This window comes from Arvicola amphibius, chromosome 3, assembly GCF_903992535.2.
Source record: "Arvicola amphibius chromosome 3, mArvAmp1.2, whole genome shotgun sequence".
Lineage (NCBI taxonomy): Eukaryota > Metazoa > Chordata > Mammalia > Rodentia > Cricetidae > Arvicola > Arvicola amphibius.
Genome location: NC_052049.1, coordinates 103,425,130 through 103,444,155, shown reverse-complemented (window position 1 = coordinate 103,444,155; position 19,026 = coordinate 103,425,130). Strand labels below are relative to the sequence as shown.

The following is a 19,026-nucleotide window of genomic DNA, read 5'->3' as shown; positions in this document are numbered from 1 at the left end:
CTGAAACATGCTGTCTCTCAGCAGGACTCTGCTCACTGCCATGAGAACGGGCTATTTTGTGGTGACAGAAACATGAGGCTCTCTCTCATGGTCTCAGAAGCCTGCTGAGCACTTTTTTTAAAAAACCCAGTGATGTCTAGAACCAAACCATGCAGAATTTGTCCGCTGGATTTGGCTTTCATGCTGAGTTTTATCTTTGCTTATAAAATCTGGAATCAAGTTTTCATTGTCTTTTTTGTTTTACATTCATATCTCAACAAACAATATCAACTTAATTTGTATGAAAATATCTTCTCTTTGAAAACAAATCAAATGTGTCCTTTTGCAATTTCCATTGGCTTAAAGAATAATTTAGTTGGCAGAACTTCAGCAGTAATACATTTGAACCTGCTGTAATGTTAGTGGTTTTCTTAGCTAGAGAGGACTATGGAGGAGAAAGTTGATTTTAAGATTGTATCTCAGGCTTCCTGAATTAGCTACTGCTTTGTCTTTTTACAAGAACTTGGAATAATATTATGGTGTTTTATTTAATCTATTTTGGAAAAGTGTCAGAAATTGGAATTCTCATTTTTACAACTAAAACTTAGTAAGTGCATGCTTTTAATCCTAGCACTAGGGAGGCAGAGGTAAACCGGTCTCTTGAGTTCAAGGACAGCCTGGTCTACATAGTGAGTTCTAGGCCAGCTAAGACTACACAGTGAGACCCTGTCTTACAAAACAAACAACAAGTTCAGCTGTTGAATAATGAGAGCCAGCTACATCTCTGTCAGGTGTCTTGACTTGTTTGTTCCCTTTGTCTGCTGGATGCTCCAATCCTTTTGTGCCTTTTCCTTTTCAGGAAGCTGCTTCCAAGCTTGAAAACCAAGAAACCTCGAGAACTCGTGCTGGTGATTGGCACAGGCATTAGTGCTGCAGTTGCACCACAGGTCCCAGCCTTGAAATCCTGGAAGGGGTTAATTCAGGCCTTGCTGGACGCTGCTATTGATTTTGATCTTCTGGAAGACGAGGAAAGCAAAAAGTTTCAAAAGTGTCTCCATGAAGACAAGAACCTCGTCCATGTTGCCCATGACCTCATTCAGAAACTCTCCCCTGTAAGTAGTCTGCTGTATGCCATGGCCTGTGAATTTTCCTGATAACATGATTGTTCCTTACTCTAGCAGGAATATTTGTGTATTGCTTGTGTATTTATAACATTTGGCTCTCCTGCAAAGTATCTATAGAGCCTGCTGAGGGTAATTATCCTGAGCCCATTTCATTCTGTTTGTGAATTTACTTTGTTTGTTTGTTTGTTTTTCCGAGACAGGGTTTCTCTGTAGCTTTGGAGTCTGTCCTGGAACTAGCTCTCGAACTCACAGACATCCTCCTGCCTCTGCCTCCCGGGTGCTGGGATTAAAGGTGTGCGCCACCACTGCCTGGCGAATTTACTTTTCTATGCTCATTATAAAAGATGCCCTGATATCCATGACTTTAAGGAAATATTAGAAAGAATTAAGATGGGATTTTGGCTTTGTGTTTTGAGAAAGCATCTTGTGTATACCATACTGGCCACAAACTTGAAGTCCTCCTGCTTCAGCTTCCTGGGTGCTAACATTATAGGCATGTACCCCTTGCCCAGCTGCAGATAATTCTTTATCATCAGAGGGATACAGTGAAACCTGTTTTTAGTGTTCTTTATAGAGACTGTAACTCAAAATAGTCACAAAGAATTTTATTCAACTAAGTTGGATAAACAACCTAATTGTCTTTCTTGCTTTACCTGAAAAATTACTTGAAAATTAGGATTCACTTATGCTAGGACTGTTGGTACATGTATGTTACTTGAAACAGTCTCATGTAGCCACGGTCAGCCTAAAGCTCCCTGTGAAAACAGGACGGGTTAGAATGCCTGGTCCCACAGTCGCCACCTCCCAAGTGCTGAATTACAGGCTGCGTATTGCTGGGAATGGAGCCACAAGCTTGTACTTGAGCCCACACGTTCCACATTTTAATAATTTAAATACACTTTGGAAGAAATAGGACACTTACTCCTTAAAAGTTAACTGTCAGTAATTTTTATCCCTTTTCTCAAGACTGTAGAAAGAAATGTGCCTAAAACTTATCATAGACCTTAGGGTTTCTTACTTCTTCTTTTCACTTCCTTGTCCTTAACTGGAACAAACTGTTACTAACTTAAAACCACGTAAAGAACTAATGGGTTTTAAAGAAATCAGATATAAGTAGTGCATGCCTATACTTCCCACACTAGGAGACTGAGGCAGGAGAATTGCTACATGTTTGAAGCCAGCATAGAGTAATGGAGAGTTTGAGACCATCTTAGGCTAACTTAACTTTAAAAAAACAAAAACAAAACAAAAAAACCTAAATTAAAACACACACACACACACACACACACACACGCACGCACGCATGCACGCACGCACGCACGCACGCGCGCGCGTGCACGACATGCCAGGCAGTGGTGTCCCACGCCTTTAATCCCAGCACTTAGGAGGCAGAGGCAGGTGAATCTCTGTGAGTTTAAAGCCAGCCTGGTCTACGGCATCGTTCTAGGACAGCAAAGGCTACACAGAGAAACCCCATCCCAAAAAAACAAAACAAACAAACAGAAAAAGAGTTCATGAGGTTTTTTTAATTCCAGTGCTGTGCCCAATGTGGTGACACACACCTTTATCATTTTGTGTGTGTATGGGTGTTTTGTCTGCTTGTATGTGTATACGTACCTTGTATGTTCAGTGCCTTCAGAGGCCAGAAGGAGGAGTTGGATCCCCTGGGACTAGAGTTATAGATAGTTGTGGACCACTATGTGGTTGTTGGGGACCAAATCCAGGTGTTTGGGAAGAACAGCCAGTGTTGTTAACCACTGGGCCATTTCTCCAGCCCATGAGGTCTTCATTCAGTATGTAAAATTACTTCAAAATGTATCCCAAACCTAATTATCAGAGGTAAGATTTAAAAATTCTTCGAAGAAAACAACAGAGTTTGCAGTGATTTAATCATAAAAGAATATTCTTCTTTTAAGAGGACAATAGGCTTGAATAGACATTTCTCCCAAGAATAATAGATAAGCGGGCTAATAAGAATCCAGGTATGGGGGCTGGAGAGAACACATGTCAGACAACCTCCAGTTCCAAAGGATCTTTGCCCTCTTATGGACTCTTCAGGCACTCACATACATGTGCACATAATATACATAGAGGCATGTACCACAAATAAAAATAAATCTTTAAAAACTTAGGAGGGAACTGGGTAGTGGTGGTACATACCTTTAATCCCAGCACTCAGGAGGCAGAGACAGTGGATATCTGAATTTGCCTGGTCAACAAATTGAGTTCCAGGGCAACTAGAGCTACTATACAGAGAAACCCTGTCTCAACCCTCACCAAATTAGGAGGGAACCCAGAAGAAGAAAACAACTTTAAACATAACTTTATGAAAATGACAGAGATCTTTAAAGAGAAAATGAAAAGCTCTCTTAAAGACATGGAGTAAAAGGCAAATGAAAAATTGGAAGAAATTAATAAATCCCTCAAAGAAACCCAAGGAAACCAAGAAAAAAAAAACCAATCAAACGGGTGAAACACAGTTCAAGACTTGAAGACTGATATAGAGGCAATAAAGACAATACAAACTGAGGGAATTCTGGGTGTGGAAAATGTGGGTAAACGAACAAGAACTACAGAGATAAGTATAACCAACAGAATACAAGAGATAGAAGAAAGAATCTCAGGTGTTGAAGATACTGTAGAGGAAATAGACTTACTGATCAAAGAAAACATTAAATCCAACAAATTCTTAACAGCTGAGTTTTCTTTCCATGGCTGAGCTTCCACTGGCTGAACTTGAGCTTCTCTTTTCCACTGCAGATGCTCTTATATCAAGGGATAAACAGTAGTAACTTCTGTTAGAAGAGGCTTACGACATAGCTCATTTCAAGGGCACGGTTTTTCTTCTTGGGCTCCTTTACTGTTCTCTTCACTATCACAGAATTACGGAAGTGAGCCTGCCTAGCCCAGATCTTGGAGGACAGTTTGAAACAAGTGTCTGAAGTGGGGAAGACCCACTCCCAGAATGGGTGTCTCAGTGAGTTCCAGCACTTGGTATTACTTACTTCATGGGGTTTCATGAGGAACAGATGGCACTAGCAAGGCTTGAGTGTTAAAAGGTGGAGCAGCCTGCCGCCGTTTTTCATCAAACTTCAGTTAGATGAGTGCTCAAAGGAAATACAGTAGAACTGCCAGAGACCTTGGAGGAGAGGCGGTCAGGAGTGCTTGCTTGCCTCTGCCTTTACTGTGTGGGTCTGGAAGGATGAGTTACAGGGTAAAACAGATGAAGTAGCTTGGGATTCACTGCACTGTTTTAAGTGAAGGAGGAAAATTCTTAGAGGTTGTGTGGGAGTTGGCATTTCCTTTTTTTGACTTCCGAACTCCCTGTTTATGTTTTCATTCCTTTGTCTCAGCTTAGAGAAGCCACTGGTGGGAAATTTAGTTCTCGGACAGAAACAGATTTCAAATCTAAGGAAATCGACACAATGACGAAAACATCTTTCCAAGCCCAGAGTGGTGGCTACCACCTGTAATTCAAGCACTGAGAAGCTGGAGATCACATCTCAATGCTAATCTGGGTTAGATAGTGAAGCCACATCTCAAAGCTTCACAAACAAGCAAAAATCCTCAATCTTTTTAATATTGCTATAGAAGATTTGATAATTCACAGAACTGGGACTAAAAGATATTTAGCTAAAACAAGTGACTCAAGGGATTCCCAAGTTTTAGTCTTTTCACAGAAAAAAAAAAACCAAACCTCATGTTCTTCACCCATGTCTAACGCATGGTCTACCTAGGCCCTTCTACTTGTGCTCATGGTAAGCAGACCAGTGTAGGAATATAGCATGTGTGATTGTAAGTATGAAGGAGCTAAGTACACGTCAGAGTTACAAAATTAGAAAATACAACAAAAAACTTTTTAGTAAGAAGTCACTATATTTATTAATCTGAAACTTAATTTTGCTTTTTTTTTTTTTTTTGTGGAGATGGTGTTTCTCTGTGTAGCCCTGACTATCCTGAAACAGCTCACTCTGTAGACCAAGATAGTCTCAAACTCAGAGATCTGCCTGCCTCTGCCTCTGCCTCTGCCTCTGCCTCTGCCTCTGCCTCTGCCTCTGCCTCTGCCTCCAGAGTGCTAGGATTAAAGGTATGTGCTACCACCACCTGGATTTAATTCTGCTTTTTTGAATAAGTATTGGTGTACACATTGCAAAAATCAAAAGGATGTAGTTATTTATATCTACTGAGATATCTGGCTCCTATTGGTATATTTGTCTTATTTCCTCTCTGCCCTAAGTCAGCATTCGTATGTATTTCTATATAGCCTTCCAGTTTTGCAAATGTAAGCAGAAATATATCCATCCTTCCCTCACTGTTGCCATCTTCAAAATAAAAAAAAATAGCACATACTATCCTCTAGTTTGTTTTACCTAGCAGTGTATTGCTCATCTGTATAGAGTGTAAGTCAGTGTTGTCACTATAGCAAAATATCTGATTGCCTTATAAAAAGAAAAGAAAGGAGGAGGTTCACTCTACGGTCAGTTTTTCCAACTACTCTGCACTTGTGGTGAGGCAGTACATCATGACAGGAGCATGTAGTATAACAAAAATACTTTAAAAATTAAAAAGTTTTAAAAAAGTTTTTTTAAAAAATTAAAAAGTTAAAGAGAAGGGCTGGGGCCCCAGACTCACCTTCTAGAATATGTCCCAATTGCTCAAAGATTTTTCACTTGGTTCTATAATTTCTTAACGGAACAACCCATGTTCTCATGCCTTTAATACTTTGGACTTTTGGGGTACATTCAATGATAAGATATGGTCCTGGACCATACCAGTCTTCCGTTGCTATTAGAGATAACAAAGCAGTGATAGCCTTGTGTATGTCATTTATCCAGTTGCAGTTATATCTGCAGGATTCCATCCAAGAAATAAAATAGCTGCAGCATGTTGAGTTGGGTGAATAGACTTGTGAGTTTGATAAACTAAGGGAGCATCATGTTTCTTTAATAGTAAATCTGGTGCTAGCATTTATAGTAGTTGACTGCACTGTGTCGTGAACTTAGTAACTAGAGTTAATACTCATCACTGTTTTGGTAGGTGATAGATTTTTATTTTTAATTTTATATGAGTTTTGCTTGTTTGTATGTATGCACACTTTGTGTGTGACTAGGACCCGTGGAAACCATAAGAGGCTATCGAGTCCCATGGAATTACACATGATTGTGAGCCATTTGGATGCTGGAAATCTAACCTGCATCCTCTATAAGAACAGCAAGTGCTCTTAATAACTGAGCCATCTCTTCAGCCCCCTTTCTCTGTTTTTGATTGGGTTACTCATCTAATTAAGTAGTATTAGAGTCTCCTATTGACTGCCTGTGCGCCATTAGTGTGATATAATTATGTGATTGTGTAACGAAGCTAGGTAAACTTTGAAGATTGTGACCTGCATTCTTAGCTAAATGAGTTCTGGATCTATTTACACACTAGAAAAGAATCTTGCAGCTGCTGACAGCAGGGGGGCAGAAAGAACTCTGTGCTGTGCTATAGAGCAGCATGGAACCATGATGAACAGAGCACAGAGAAACTATGGCTTGTTTCCAGCAGTCTGAAGGACAATTTTAACTGTGCTCTGTTTTCACTGAGAAAATAACACTTACTTGGTAAGTATGACTAAAAAAAAGTTATTTTATAAAATACTGTGTTACGGTAGGAAAGGAACACTGAATGTGCTGTATCTATTTAAGTGGTTCACTCCTGTGAGACAAGGAAACCTGGAGGGTGTAGAGGGCCGCTTTGAGGGAACCTAGAAGGAACTCTGTTCCAAGGAACCTGAAACCTGTGCCCTGGTAGCTCGATGCAGCAACTCATCTCTTGCACCAGTAGCCCTAACTTCTCTGGATGCTGAGGAAGGAAGGTCATTTGAGTATAGAAGCTCAAGGGCAGCTTGACCAGTGTAGCAGTTCTTTCTCTGAGCTCATCTAATAGAAAACATCAAGAATAGACTAGGGATCCCATGTTTGTTAAAACACTTCACCTAGTTACTTTCTCATTTCAGATTTCTTTTGTCTCAGGGGTTACTGTGTTCTTGGTTGTAAAATCAACTTCTCACCTTAAAGTGGCATTGTATTTCCTCAATCCTCAAAAATATGCTCATTCATTGTTTAACAGTGGGTACACACTGAGAAACACATTCTTACGCTGTTTTGCTGCTGTACAAACTTGTAGAGTGCCTGGGTGGTGGTGGCACACACCTTTAATCCCAGCACTCGGGCATTAATCCTAGCACAGACAGATTTTGTGAGTTTGAGGACAGCCTGGTCTACAGAGAAGGTTCTAGGATAGGCTTCAAAGCTACAGAGAAACACTGTCTCGAAAAACAAAAACAAAACAAAATAACAGCAACAAAAAAGAAAATCTGGTAGAGTGTACTTGTACAAATCAAGATTACTATTTAGATGATATAGTTGTATAGGACCAACTATAAATCTGCAGTTGTTATGTAGCACAAAATCTATTTATTCATATATTCCACATGAAGCCAGGGAGGTAGTTAAACCAAATGTTTAAATGGTTTATTTAAAATTCATTAGTGGTTAGTAATTATTACTGTTGTTTCTTTTTTTTTTTTTTATAGAAAGGGTTGCTGTATATAGCCCTGGCTATCCTAGAACTCACTATTAGACCATTCTGACTTAAAACTCAGAGAGATTTGCCTGCCTCTGACTCAAGTAGTGGAATTAAAGTGTGTGCCACTGCACCTGGTTTTCTTTTTTATAAAAAGAAAACAAAAAAACACCTTTTTTTAGTTTTATTAATTTTTATGTGCATTGGTTTTTGTATGTATGTCTGTGTGAGAGTATCAGATCTCCTGGAACTAGAGTTATAGACAGTTGTGAGCTACCATGTGGGTGCTGGGAATTTAACCTAGTCCTCTGGAAGAACAGCCAGTGCTCTTAACTGCTGAGCCATCTCTCCAGCCCCTCTTTTCTTCTTTTTTTAATTTTTTTTTTTTAGTTTTACTTATTTTTGTGTGTGTTTTGCCTGCTTGTATGTATATACACCACATGTGTTCCTATTGTCAGCAAAGAACAGAAGAGGGAATCGGATCCTCTAGAGGTAGAGTTACAGGTGGTTGTAAGCTACCTGATGTGGCTGCTGGGAACTGAACTCAGCTCTGGAAAAGCAACAAGTGCTCTTAGCCAACTAGCTATCTCTCTAACCTGGTTAATTTTATTTTTAATTATGTATATGTGGGTGTGTGTTATGAGTGAGCCTGGGGAATCCAGAAGGTGCTGAATCCTTTGGAGCTAGAGCTACTGGTAGCTGTTTGAGCCACCTGATCTGGGTACTAGGAACCAAACTTAGGTCCTCTGCAACAGTAGAACACAAGCTTAACCTTGGAGGCATCTCCTCAGTCCCTGAGTTTAGTATTTTTAATAATTGATAGCTATAGATATAGTCCAGTCATGCATGTCCAAAGCTGTAGGTTTTATCCCCAGCCCTGTTAAAACAGTTGCAAAATGCCAAGATTTTAGTCGTGAAATCTCTTCATAATTTTGTCGTTTAATAGATATTCTTCACAGCAAATCTATAAACAGATTGATGAATTGAGTCAGGGCAAAACAATACAAGGAAGTATTGAGTGGTTTTCCTAACTCCATAAGCAGCCAAGTATCTGTAATTGAAAAAGAGATGCTAAATTGAATGTGGCAATACATACCTGTAACCTAGCACTTTGGAGGCTGAGGCTAGAGGATCATGAGTTTGAGACCAGTGTTAGTCAACTGTGTAACAAGTTCAAAGCTAGCATGAGCTGCATATTGTTCCCCATGTTCTCTATTTTCCCTAGGTCTTAGTTGGGGTTTCTGTTGCTATAATGAAAACACCATGACCAAAAGTAACTTGGGGAGAAAAGGGTTTATTTCAGTTTACAGCTTGAGGTCCGTTGTCCAGGTTAAGTCAGGGCAGGAACTAAAGCAGAGTCACGACGGAATGTCACTTACTGCTGCATGCTTGCTGTTTCTGCTTGCTTGTTTTGGTTTGTTTTTTTCTTTTTCTGGCAGGATGGTTTTTGGGTTTTTTGTTTGTTTGTTTTTTGTTTTTGAGATAGTCTCTCAATATAGTCTATCTGTCCTGGAATTCTCTTATGTAGAAAACCAGGCTGGCCTTGAATTCACAGAGATCCCTGAGTGCTGGGATTAAAGGTGTGCGCCACTGTGCTCCAGCTTGCTTTCTTATACCACTCAGGACCACCTGCCTCAGGGTGTCACCCCACCCCATATAAATGTGGGCTGTGCCCTCCCATATAAATCATTAATCAAGAAACTGCCCTACAGACTTGTTGTGGGCAATCTGATGAAGGCTTTTATTCAGTTGAGGTCCCTATTCCCAAATAACTCTAGCCTGTGTCAAGTTACCAAAAGCAGACTCTCTAAAGAATAAAGAGGACAGATAATACTAAGCCACTTTGGGTCTGATCAGAAGCCTAATTGAAGGGTAGTTGGTACTTTGCTTTCTACCCTCATCCTTTAGTCCTGATCTCTTAGCCTTGTCCATGTTCTGCCTTCTATAAAATGATAATTTAGAAGCTGAGTGGGCATGATAGCCCATGTAATCCCAGCACTAGGGAGGCAGAGACAGGAAGACAGATCATTGAAAATGTGAGGCGAGTTTAGTCAAAGTGAATTGAATTCTAGGCCAGCCAGGAATCCACAGCCAGACCATTTCTCTAGATTCAAAATGTCTGTTTAAAAAGCTTGTGCTCATTTCTGTCTGATGTGGTAGTATTGATTACTTACTGTGTGCTAGACATTGTGTTTGGCATGTACCATCCTATTTTCATTATTGCAATGAGAGCTGATGATGTTTTAAGTTATAAAGTGTTCAAAATTTATAATTTCTGCAACTGAAACAAATTAACAAAGCACTTATGAATTTTTTTTTGTCTTTCAAATCTCCCACACATGCAGCGTACCAGTAATGTTCGGTCCACATTTTTCAAAGACTGTTTATATGAAGTATTTGATGACCTGGAGTCAAAGATGGAAGATTCGGGAAAACAGCTCCTTCAGTCTGTTCTCCATCTAATGGAAAATGGAGCCCTAGTATTAACTACAAATTTTGATAATCTCCTAGAACTCTATGCAGCTGACCAGGGAAAACAGCTTGAATCCCTTGACCTTACTGATGAGAAAAAGGTAAAATGTTAACCAGTAGTCTTAGGGTAATGGGTTTTATCTTCCTCAGAAAATGTGCCTTCTGTAGAGGAAGAGTATCAGTAATACTTTCACATTGCTAGGATTAAAATATCCCATAGAAACCAGCTAAAGGAGGAAAGGCTTCTCGGAACTCACTAGTGCAGGGAACTTTAGGCATCACAGTAAGAAGAGCACAGTGGAGAGGCTCCTTTTTGTGGCGGTTGGAGCATGTGGTAGAGACCGTTCACATCATAGCAGAACAGAGCAAGAAAGTGGACCAGAATCGGGACCAGGTTATAACCTTCATAAAAGCTCTCCCTTAGTGGTCTACTTTACTGGCAAGACCCTCCCCCTCCCAAAATAGCATCATGAATTGGGGGCCAGCACTTAAACCATGAGCCTGTGATGGACATCTCCAGTTAAAGCTGTATCAGTGAGAAAGAAAGCTGCTTTCCTTGCTTGTACTTTTGGGTTGGTTGGTTTTTTTTAGGTAAAATCAGTATACATACAATAAAATACAAAGATTTTAAAGTTATGAGTATTGACAGTTTTGCCCAATCATAAGGGTGAGGTTAGTCATTTGAAGAGACTGGAACAGTGGTTCAACAGGTCGGCTATCAAACCAAACTTTGGAAGTTTCCAGCCAGTGAGACAAAGAGAGAAATCCCATTTCAAAATTTTAAAAAGAAAAATGGGAGTGAGCTGTGGGATGACTCAGTGGGCACTTACCACCAAGCCCAATGACCTCAGTTCAGTTGCCAGGACCTACATGGTAGAAGGAGAGAATCGACTTCTGCAAGTTTCCCTCTGACCTCTGCATGTGCACCATGATACTACACCCCCCGCAACATACACCATGTGCGCGCGCACACACACAAATTTGAAAGGTGTTGATGAAGAGATGATTCCTTTACGGTCATTTGCCCTGCTCTGTGATTTTTGTCATTTTCATTTTGTTTCCTTGGAACCTGCCTTTTTGTCCAGCTTAGTTAGTACCCAGATGAATAGTCTGAATAGATAAATGATTTCCTCAGTGCCACAGGCCTGCCTCTGCTAGGGTAGTAGCTGGAATACTACTTTGATTGGGACCTGGGACCCAGATTGGGAATTGAACAGGGTGTGGGGGTGCATTCCTGTAACCCCAGTACTCATAATGCTGAGGTGAGAGGATTTTAAGTTGAAGGCCAGTCTGGGTTAAATAATGAGCAAAGAATGAAAATAAGCTGGGAATAGTGGTGCACACCTGTAATCCCAGCACTCAGGAGGCAGAAACAGGTGGATCTCTGTGAGTTTGAGGACAGCCAGGGCTTCACAGAGATATCCATGAGGGAGAGAGGAAGAAGAGAGGAAGAAAGGATGGGGAGGATGGTACTAGTGCTTGAACCATCACCAGAGGAAACTGTCCGTATTGGGTTGCAAATGCTGACAGATTCTAACTGCTGACAGTGACTTTCAAAGAGAAGTCACTAGATTTCAAAGATGGCACTAGATTTGTTGCCATCATTCCTAACAGTCCTAACATAGGAACTTGGGCCCATCAAGTGTTTGAATTCTTGTCCTTACGGTAGCGTGAAGCTGGACAGTTATGTCAGAAGTCTAATCCTCAGGCAGCCTCTTACACATTGTGACTTTGAAGCAGGTGCTTGCCTTGCCATCCTGTCGAGCTATGTGTGTATTGTGCAGGTTCTGGAGTGGGCTCAGGAGAAGCGGAAGCTAAGTGTGTTACACATCCATGGGGTTTATACCAATCCTAGTGGCATTGTCCTCCACCCAGCTGGATATCAGAATGTGCTCAGGAACACTGAAGTTATGGTAAGTGGTGCTGATCTAGCTGGGCTTTCACTCCTGCAGACATTTCTAAGCATATTCTAAATATTAACATGGGAGCATTTATTTCAATCAAAACAAGAAGAAAGTTAGACCTTACTCCCTTGTGTTTTATACCTGAGATTGCATGCCATCCTGAGAAACGCAGTTTACTTCAGGTATCAGATCAAAGGACAGGTATTTATTTGCCTATGCTCGGTGATCAGCCAGCAGATGGCACTCTCTCATTGGCACCTTCACATACCAAGAATATATTAGTTTCCTTCTTCATTATTTGATTTCTTAATAAGTCCATGTCCAAAATAATTTAGGTAGCTTTTTAAAAAGCAGTTATAGTTGGGACATAGATTATAAAAAGACTATCCACTTATTCACACTTAACTGTTTACTTAGAAAATTGGGAAACAAACTGATTGGATGACAAAATGGAGGTTTTCTTCTTTGGGTTTGTTGATCTTTGGGGTTCAAGTTTTGAACTTGTTCACATATACACATTTAAACTGGAAATGCTTCTTGGGTCCAGCTCAGTGCTACAAATTTTCAGAACAGGGTCATTGGAATCTTTACAGGACGGGGCCAGAGAAAGACCAGGAAACGTGATGCTTTTCTGAAGTATAAGGGCCATATCCTTCCCCAATATTTACTATAAATATATCCATCATTGATATTGAGTGTGTGTGTGGACTATATGCACAGACACAAATTATGTATACACTCACAGCGATGCTTTTAGTAAGGTTTCTTTGACCATATCTAATGATAGAATTATGTTTTCTGATGACTAGTGGTTCAGTTTTTAAAGCAAAAAACATTTGAGGGCTGGCAAGATGGCCCAGTGGGTAAGGCACTTGCTCCACAATATGAGAACTTAGTTCTAGCCCTAGCACTGACATAAATGTCAAAGACAGTGGCATCTGTATATAATCCCAACACTTGGAAGGTAGAGACAGGGGAGCAGACCACCTGGGTCAGCTGAATCTGCAAGTTAAGAGTTCAATTAAGAGACCTGCCTCAGTACATAAAATGGAGAGCAATGGAAAAGAACTCCCAACGTCAACTTCTAGCCTCCACAGATTACATGTAACATGTAACATGTATGTACACACACAATCAAAAAAAAACAAATAAAAATTTAAAGTTGTCAAATTTTTTCTCCAGAAAGTGGAAAGGGGTAAGATACATCAAAGACCCGTTGGTTGTCTAATCAACCAAGAACATAAATCTAAAAAAATTAAACTTTCAGGCTCAGTAAACTAGTGCCAGTGTGGTGAACTGTTTAAAGACAAAACAGAAAAATCGATGAGATGACTCAGTTGTGCAAGCCTTCCAGTTTGACTTCAGTCCCTGGAACCCATGTAAAGATAGGACAGAGAAAAATGAATTGTCCTCTGATATCTACGTGCATCCTGTGGCATGCACTCATGTACTTACATCATATACACAAAATAATATATATTTTTAAAGAAACAAAAGAACCTTCAGATGAATGTCAGATAAAAAGTAGTTTTAGATCAATCATCACATTGTAATAATAACTAGGACATCAAACCTTGTGATCTCTTTCCCTCTTAAGTTTTGGTCAGTGGACCACTTCAGTCTGCTAAATGTAGCAGTTATAGACTACTGACCTTTTTGCTTCAGCCAAATCTTTTGTCTGTCTTCTGTGTCAGTAATCTGTTGTTTTCTTTTCCTTGAAGAGAGAGATTCAGAAACTCTATGAAAACAAGTCATTTCTTTTCTTGGGTTGTGGCTGGACGGTGGACGACACCACTTTCCAGGCCCTGTTCCTAGAGGCTGTCAAGCATAAATCTGACCTAGAACATTTCATGCTGGTTCGGAGAGGAGATGTAGATGAGTTCAAGAAGCTTCGAGAAAACATGCTGGACAAGGGGATTAAGGTCATCTCCTATGGAAATGACTATGCTGATCTTCCGGAATATTTCAAGAGACTGACATGTGAGATCTCCACAAGAGGCAGATCAGGTAAGGGAAGGTCAAAGAGCAGCAACCCTTTGGCTTTTTGTGTTAGTGAGGAATAAAGTTGCTAAAGACAAGATGAGAATGTGTTATGTCGACCAGTTTGGGAAGAGGAAAAAGTGCCAGCCTTTAGGTCATGCCAAAGTACCACTTTGATAATGGGAAATAATCATAATATATACCCTTGCAAGTTATCATACACATAAAGACTAAGAAAAACACATAAGGATTCTTAGCTTCAGGCCAGCCAGCTTTCCTCAGTAGGAAAATGCACTTGCCACTCAAGCCTGACTACCTGAACTCAGTCTCTTAGCCTACTATGGAAAGCTATTAAAAGGAACTTACTCCTGAAAATGGTCCTTTGACCTCCACACCTGTGCAGTGGCACATGCATGCCCTGCTTATGTATCATACATACACATAATTTAAAAAAATCTTTGAGGTACTGGAGAGATGACTTGTTAAGAGCACTTGCTATTGTTCCAGAAGACCCAAGTTTAGGTCCAGAAACCATGTCAGGAGGCTCACAACTTCCTGTAACTCCAATTCTAGGAGATCTGACTCCTTCTTTTGGTCTCCGTGCACGCACACATACACCTGCACACACAATAAATCATAAAATAAAATTTTGAAGATGCTTAGTTCAAGTGAGGTTCAATTAAAATTCAGGTTTCAAAATGGAGATAAGTGACTATAAACTTAAGTTTATGAGGAAATTTCTTTCATGTATATATCAGAAATTTCAGGACCTTTTGTTTCAGAAACACGACTGTTAAAATTTATCTTGTAAGAAAGTGTCCGTAAAGAAATAATGTGATTACGCACACAGTTGAATTAAAGATGAAAGTGTAACAAACCTTTGCGGAACACAGCCATAATCTCAGCACTCAGAAGGCTGTGGCAGGAGGATCAAAAGGGCAGCATAGCAAGACCCCAACTTGAGGTGGGGAAAACCTGGGGGCCTTAGGGGAGGAATAAGGCCAGGTCTAGGGTATGGTCATTCTGACTCACCCACCCAATTCTAAAGGAATTTTCTTGCTGTTTGTTACAGACTGTTGATAAAGAACCTGGCTTTGTTGGTTAGTTTTTGGATTTTTCTTTTTCTTTTTTTTTTGCAGGGAGGGGGATTGTCTTATTTTTGGTTTCTGTTTGTTTGAGATGAACTTGCTTTGTAGACCAGACTGTCCTCAAACTTAGAGAGTTACCTGTATCTGCCCCCTGAATGCTGGCCTTGAACTCACTATATAGTCCAGGTTGGCCTATAACCAACTCTGAATCCTCCTGTCTCAATTTCACAAGTACTGTGATTATATAAACACACACCCACTCTGCCCAGCCTGCTTCAAACTTTTATATATAGATAATTTTACTTTATGTTCATTGATATTTTGCTTGCATGTGTATCTGTGTGAGGGTGACAAAAGCTCTGGTATGGTAGTTATAGGCAGGTGTGAGCTGCCATGTGGTGCTGGAAATTGAACTCAGGTCCTCTGGAAGAGCAGCTAGTGCTCTTAGCAACTGAGCCATCTCTCCAGCCTTGCTTCTAACTTTTTAATGAGCATTCTTGTTACCAATTTGAATGTATTTTCAATAACACATTAAAATCAGGTGATCTAGTATATATTCCTAAAGCTAATCATTCCCAGAGATGACTCCAAGTAGGATTCTAATATAGTAAAAAAAAATTTGTGTTCTGTCATGGCAGTGCTTGGTAGGCTGAAGCAGGTTCTGGGCTAACGTAGGAAACTTGTCTTTTGTGTATTTGTTACTTTTTTTTTCCTTTTTTTTCTGAGACAGGGTTTCTCTGTGTAGCTTTGGAGCCTATCCTGGCACTAGCTCTGTAGACCAGGCTAGCCTCGAACTCACAAAGATCAGCCTACCTCTGCCTCCCAAGTGCTGGGATTAAAGGCATACACCACCACTGCCGGCGAAATTTGTCTTTTATTTAAAACGCTATTACTATAACTAAGCATCAAAACTCCCTCCCTCCCTCCCTCCAAAAGCCTAGAAAACACTTAGAAAGGCAAAACTTTCAGGGGTTTTTGTTTTGGTTTTTTGAGACAGGGTTTCCCTGTAGTTTTGCAACTTGTCCCGGGAACTCGCTCTTGTAGACCAGGCTAACCTCGAACTCACAGCGATCCACCTGCCTCTGCCTCCTGAGTGTGCGTCACCACCGCCCAGCAGGTTCTCTTTTGTGAAATGATCTGCTATCTTTTTCTTGAGGACAGTTCTTCTGGTGTTCCTCAGTGTGACAGACCTTTAGGCTGATGTTTACAACATTGGGTTGAATTTTTCTCTTTCATGTACTCTGATTACAGAAACTGGAGATAAGCTATAAGCTCTACACAGTTAATTTGATCTATACTAGATCTTTGTTTTTGGAGACAGGGTTTCTCTGTATAGTCCGGACTGTCCTCAAACTCAGAGATGTGACTGTCTCTTCCTTCAAAATGCTGGGATTAAAGGCATGCACCACCACTGCCCAGCCTGTTTATTTTTAAATTAAAGGTTTTCCATATGGACATGGGGCTCTCTATTGAAATTGCCTGTCGGGCAGAACAACTTTTCCTCGTTTTGTGTGTAGTCAAGCCTGTCTTCCACCTATTATGCTTTATGTCTCAGTCGATACATGCTGCTAAGATGTCGTCAAGGGGAACAGAAAAGTGTAGAGCATTACTGTAACAGCACCTATTTTAGTACAATGTTATTCCAGCTACTTAACCAATAACCAGTTTAGCTAGATAACTGATTTCACCAATGCATTCTTCCACAGTTGTAAACAAAGCTTAATCTTGTACACTTTAAAAAAAATAAATAAAAACAGAATAAAAACAGAGTTTCACTCTATGAAAATATTTGCCTGAAAATAGCTGTGTAGCCCAGGCTGCCTTCACCCTCACCCTCCTAAAACGTGCGTCACTATGCCCTCCTTTGTATTTATTAGTAAATGTATGTATGTGTGTGTGTGTGTGTGTGTATGTATGTATATATATATATATATATATATATATATATATATATATCAATGAAATAAAGCTAGTGAGACTGAGGTAAAGAATTTTTAATTCAAACTAACATACGTTTATTAAATTTGTATTCAAATTTAATTCAAATTGTGGGCATGCTTGCTGTGAATAAAGTAAGCAGCCACGTTTTGTCTATGTAAAATGTTTTGGGAACTAGAGACACAGCTCAGTTGGGTAAGAGCTCTGACTGCTCCAGACTACCTGAGTTCAACTCCTAACACACATATGATGATGGTTTACAACCAACTGTAACTCTAGTTCCGGTGGTTCTGACACCCTCTTCTGGCCTCCTCAGGCACCAGCTATGCACATGGTGCAGAAACATATATGCAGGCAAAATACTCATGCATATTAAAAAGAAAAAGTAATCTAAAAATTAAAATTGGAAAAAATGTTAGCCAGGCGGTGGTGGCACATGCCTTTAATCCCAGCACTTGGGAGGCAGAGATAAGCGGATCTCTGTGAGTTTGAGTCCAGCCTGGTCTACAAGAGCTAGTTCCAGAACAGGCTCCAAAGCTACAGAGAAACCCTGTCTAGGAAAAAAAAAAAAAAACCAACAACAAAAAAGTTTACAAGCAGTCTTGTAAAGTCTTATGAAGTAGTACACACTTATTCTAACTACCAGGGAGGCCAGAGCTAGAGGATCTGCAGCTATAGCCTGATGTGGTAACATAGTGAGATCTATCCAGACAAAAACCAATCTTAGTGCAGTAAGGAACCCACTGCTTCTGCTTAGTATTGAGGGTCTGAAAGTTACTCTTACCTCATCTTGTGTCATGTCATCTTTAGCTATATCGTGTCCTTAGTTCCCCTTAGTTTTCATTTTTGCCATTAATAGTTTTAGCTTTCCTGGGAACAGCCAAGATGGCTGTGGGTAAAGGCATTTGCTGCTAAGTTTGACAACCTGAGTTGTATTCCTGCAGTCCACACGCGAAGAGAACCAACACCCAAAAGTAGCCCTGACTTGCATGTGCACACAAAGAAAAATGAAAAAATATTTCCACTTCTTCACCTAATGCCTATACCAACGTTTTGTTTTTAGCAGGGATGGCAAGAGAAGGCCAGCTAAATGGTTCATCTGCAGGACACGGTGAAGTAAGAGGTATACTACTTCCTATTCTTTATCAGTCAGCAGAGAAACTTCCTAAAACTTTGATTGTGGAAAATCAAAATTTGCCTTTCCTTACCTATTTGAAATTCTCTGAATCTGCTTTCTGAAAACTTAGGGCTGAGTGACTTAAGCACCGGCAGTTTCAGATTCATAAACTTCTTTTGTGGACTTCATTCTTTTCCTTTTGTTTCCCCATAGGCTGTAGTACATGAGCAAGCTGGAGATATCACCATTAGACCATGCTATGGGGCCTTCCTGTGGATGTGTGTGACAAAAGCAAACATACAAGAACTCAGAACAGCTCCCAGGAAGTACCAATACCCTAACTTGAAGCTTGGGGTAGAATAGGGGTAGCAGTGATGCACCTTCCCTTCACGCTGGCTGTTCTTGATACTCTGCTGCCTGGTTCAGTTTAATGCCCAGTGACATCAGGACCCAATGCAGCTCCTACCTATCCAGGGCAGGACACGCTCGTCTACACAGCAGACCAATATGATGGCTCCTGGCTATGGCTGCAGCTCTGCAGGACTTGGGGAGCAAGAAGTCGTGGAGTCAGTGGGCTTGTGTTGCAGTTTTGTACTCTATTTGTTTTTTTCAATTGAGCTATGGCTTTTTTAAAACATGACTTGAAGCTCTAGTTTTCTAGATCTTTTACAGTGTACAGTATTTTACATAACTGAGCTGTATTAAAAGCTTGTTCATTTACATGCCAGAGCCCTGGTTCTACATTTAAGAGTTAATTGTTAAACATGAAACTTGCATTCTATTTTCATCTTAGAAAAGATCACAGGGTGATCTTTCTTAGGATAAGTTGTCCAGTTCCTCAGAGCACCGTTAGCTCCTTT

At 40.3% G+C, this 19,026-nt stretch overlaps 1 protein-coding gene across 6 annotated transcripts in view; it reads left to right on the top strand.

The window, feature by feature from the left end:
- The window catches only part of Fam118b (family with sequence similarity 118 member B), a 44,425-nt gene extending 25,530 nt beyond the window's left edge, over positions 1–18,895 (top strand). For 2 of the 6 annotated variants that reach the window (XM_038323027.1, XM_038323028.1), the window contains 5 exons: positions 839–1,091; positions 10,013–10,240; positions 11,924–12,052; positions 13,765–14,050; positions 18,113–18,895. In XM_038323027.1, the coding sequence (XP_038178955.1) occupies positions 839–1,091; positions 10,013–10,240; positions 11,924–12,052; positions 13,765–14,050; positions 18,113–18,288 (1,072 nt within the window). In that variant the 3' untranslated portion in view covers positions 18,289–18,895. The remainder of the gene's footprint in view (positions 1–838; positions 1,092–10,012; positions 10,241–11,923; positions 12,053–13,764; positions 14,051–18,112) is intronic. The other 4 variants (XM_038323033.1, XM_038323032.1, XM_038323031.1 and 1 more) reach the window with 4 other exon arrangements.
- The last annotated feature ends 131 nt before the right edge of the window (positions 18,896–19,026 follow it).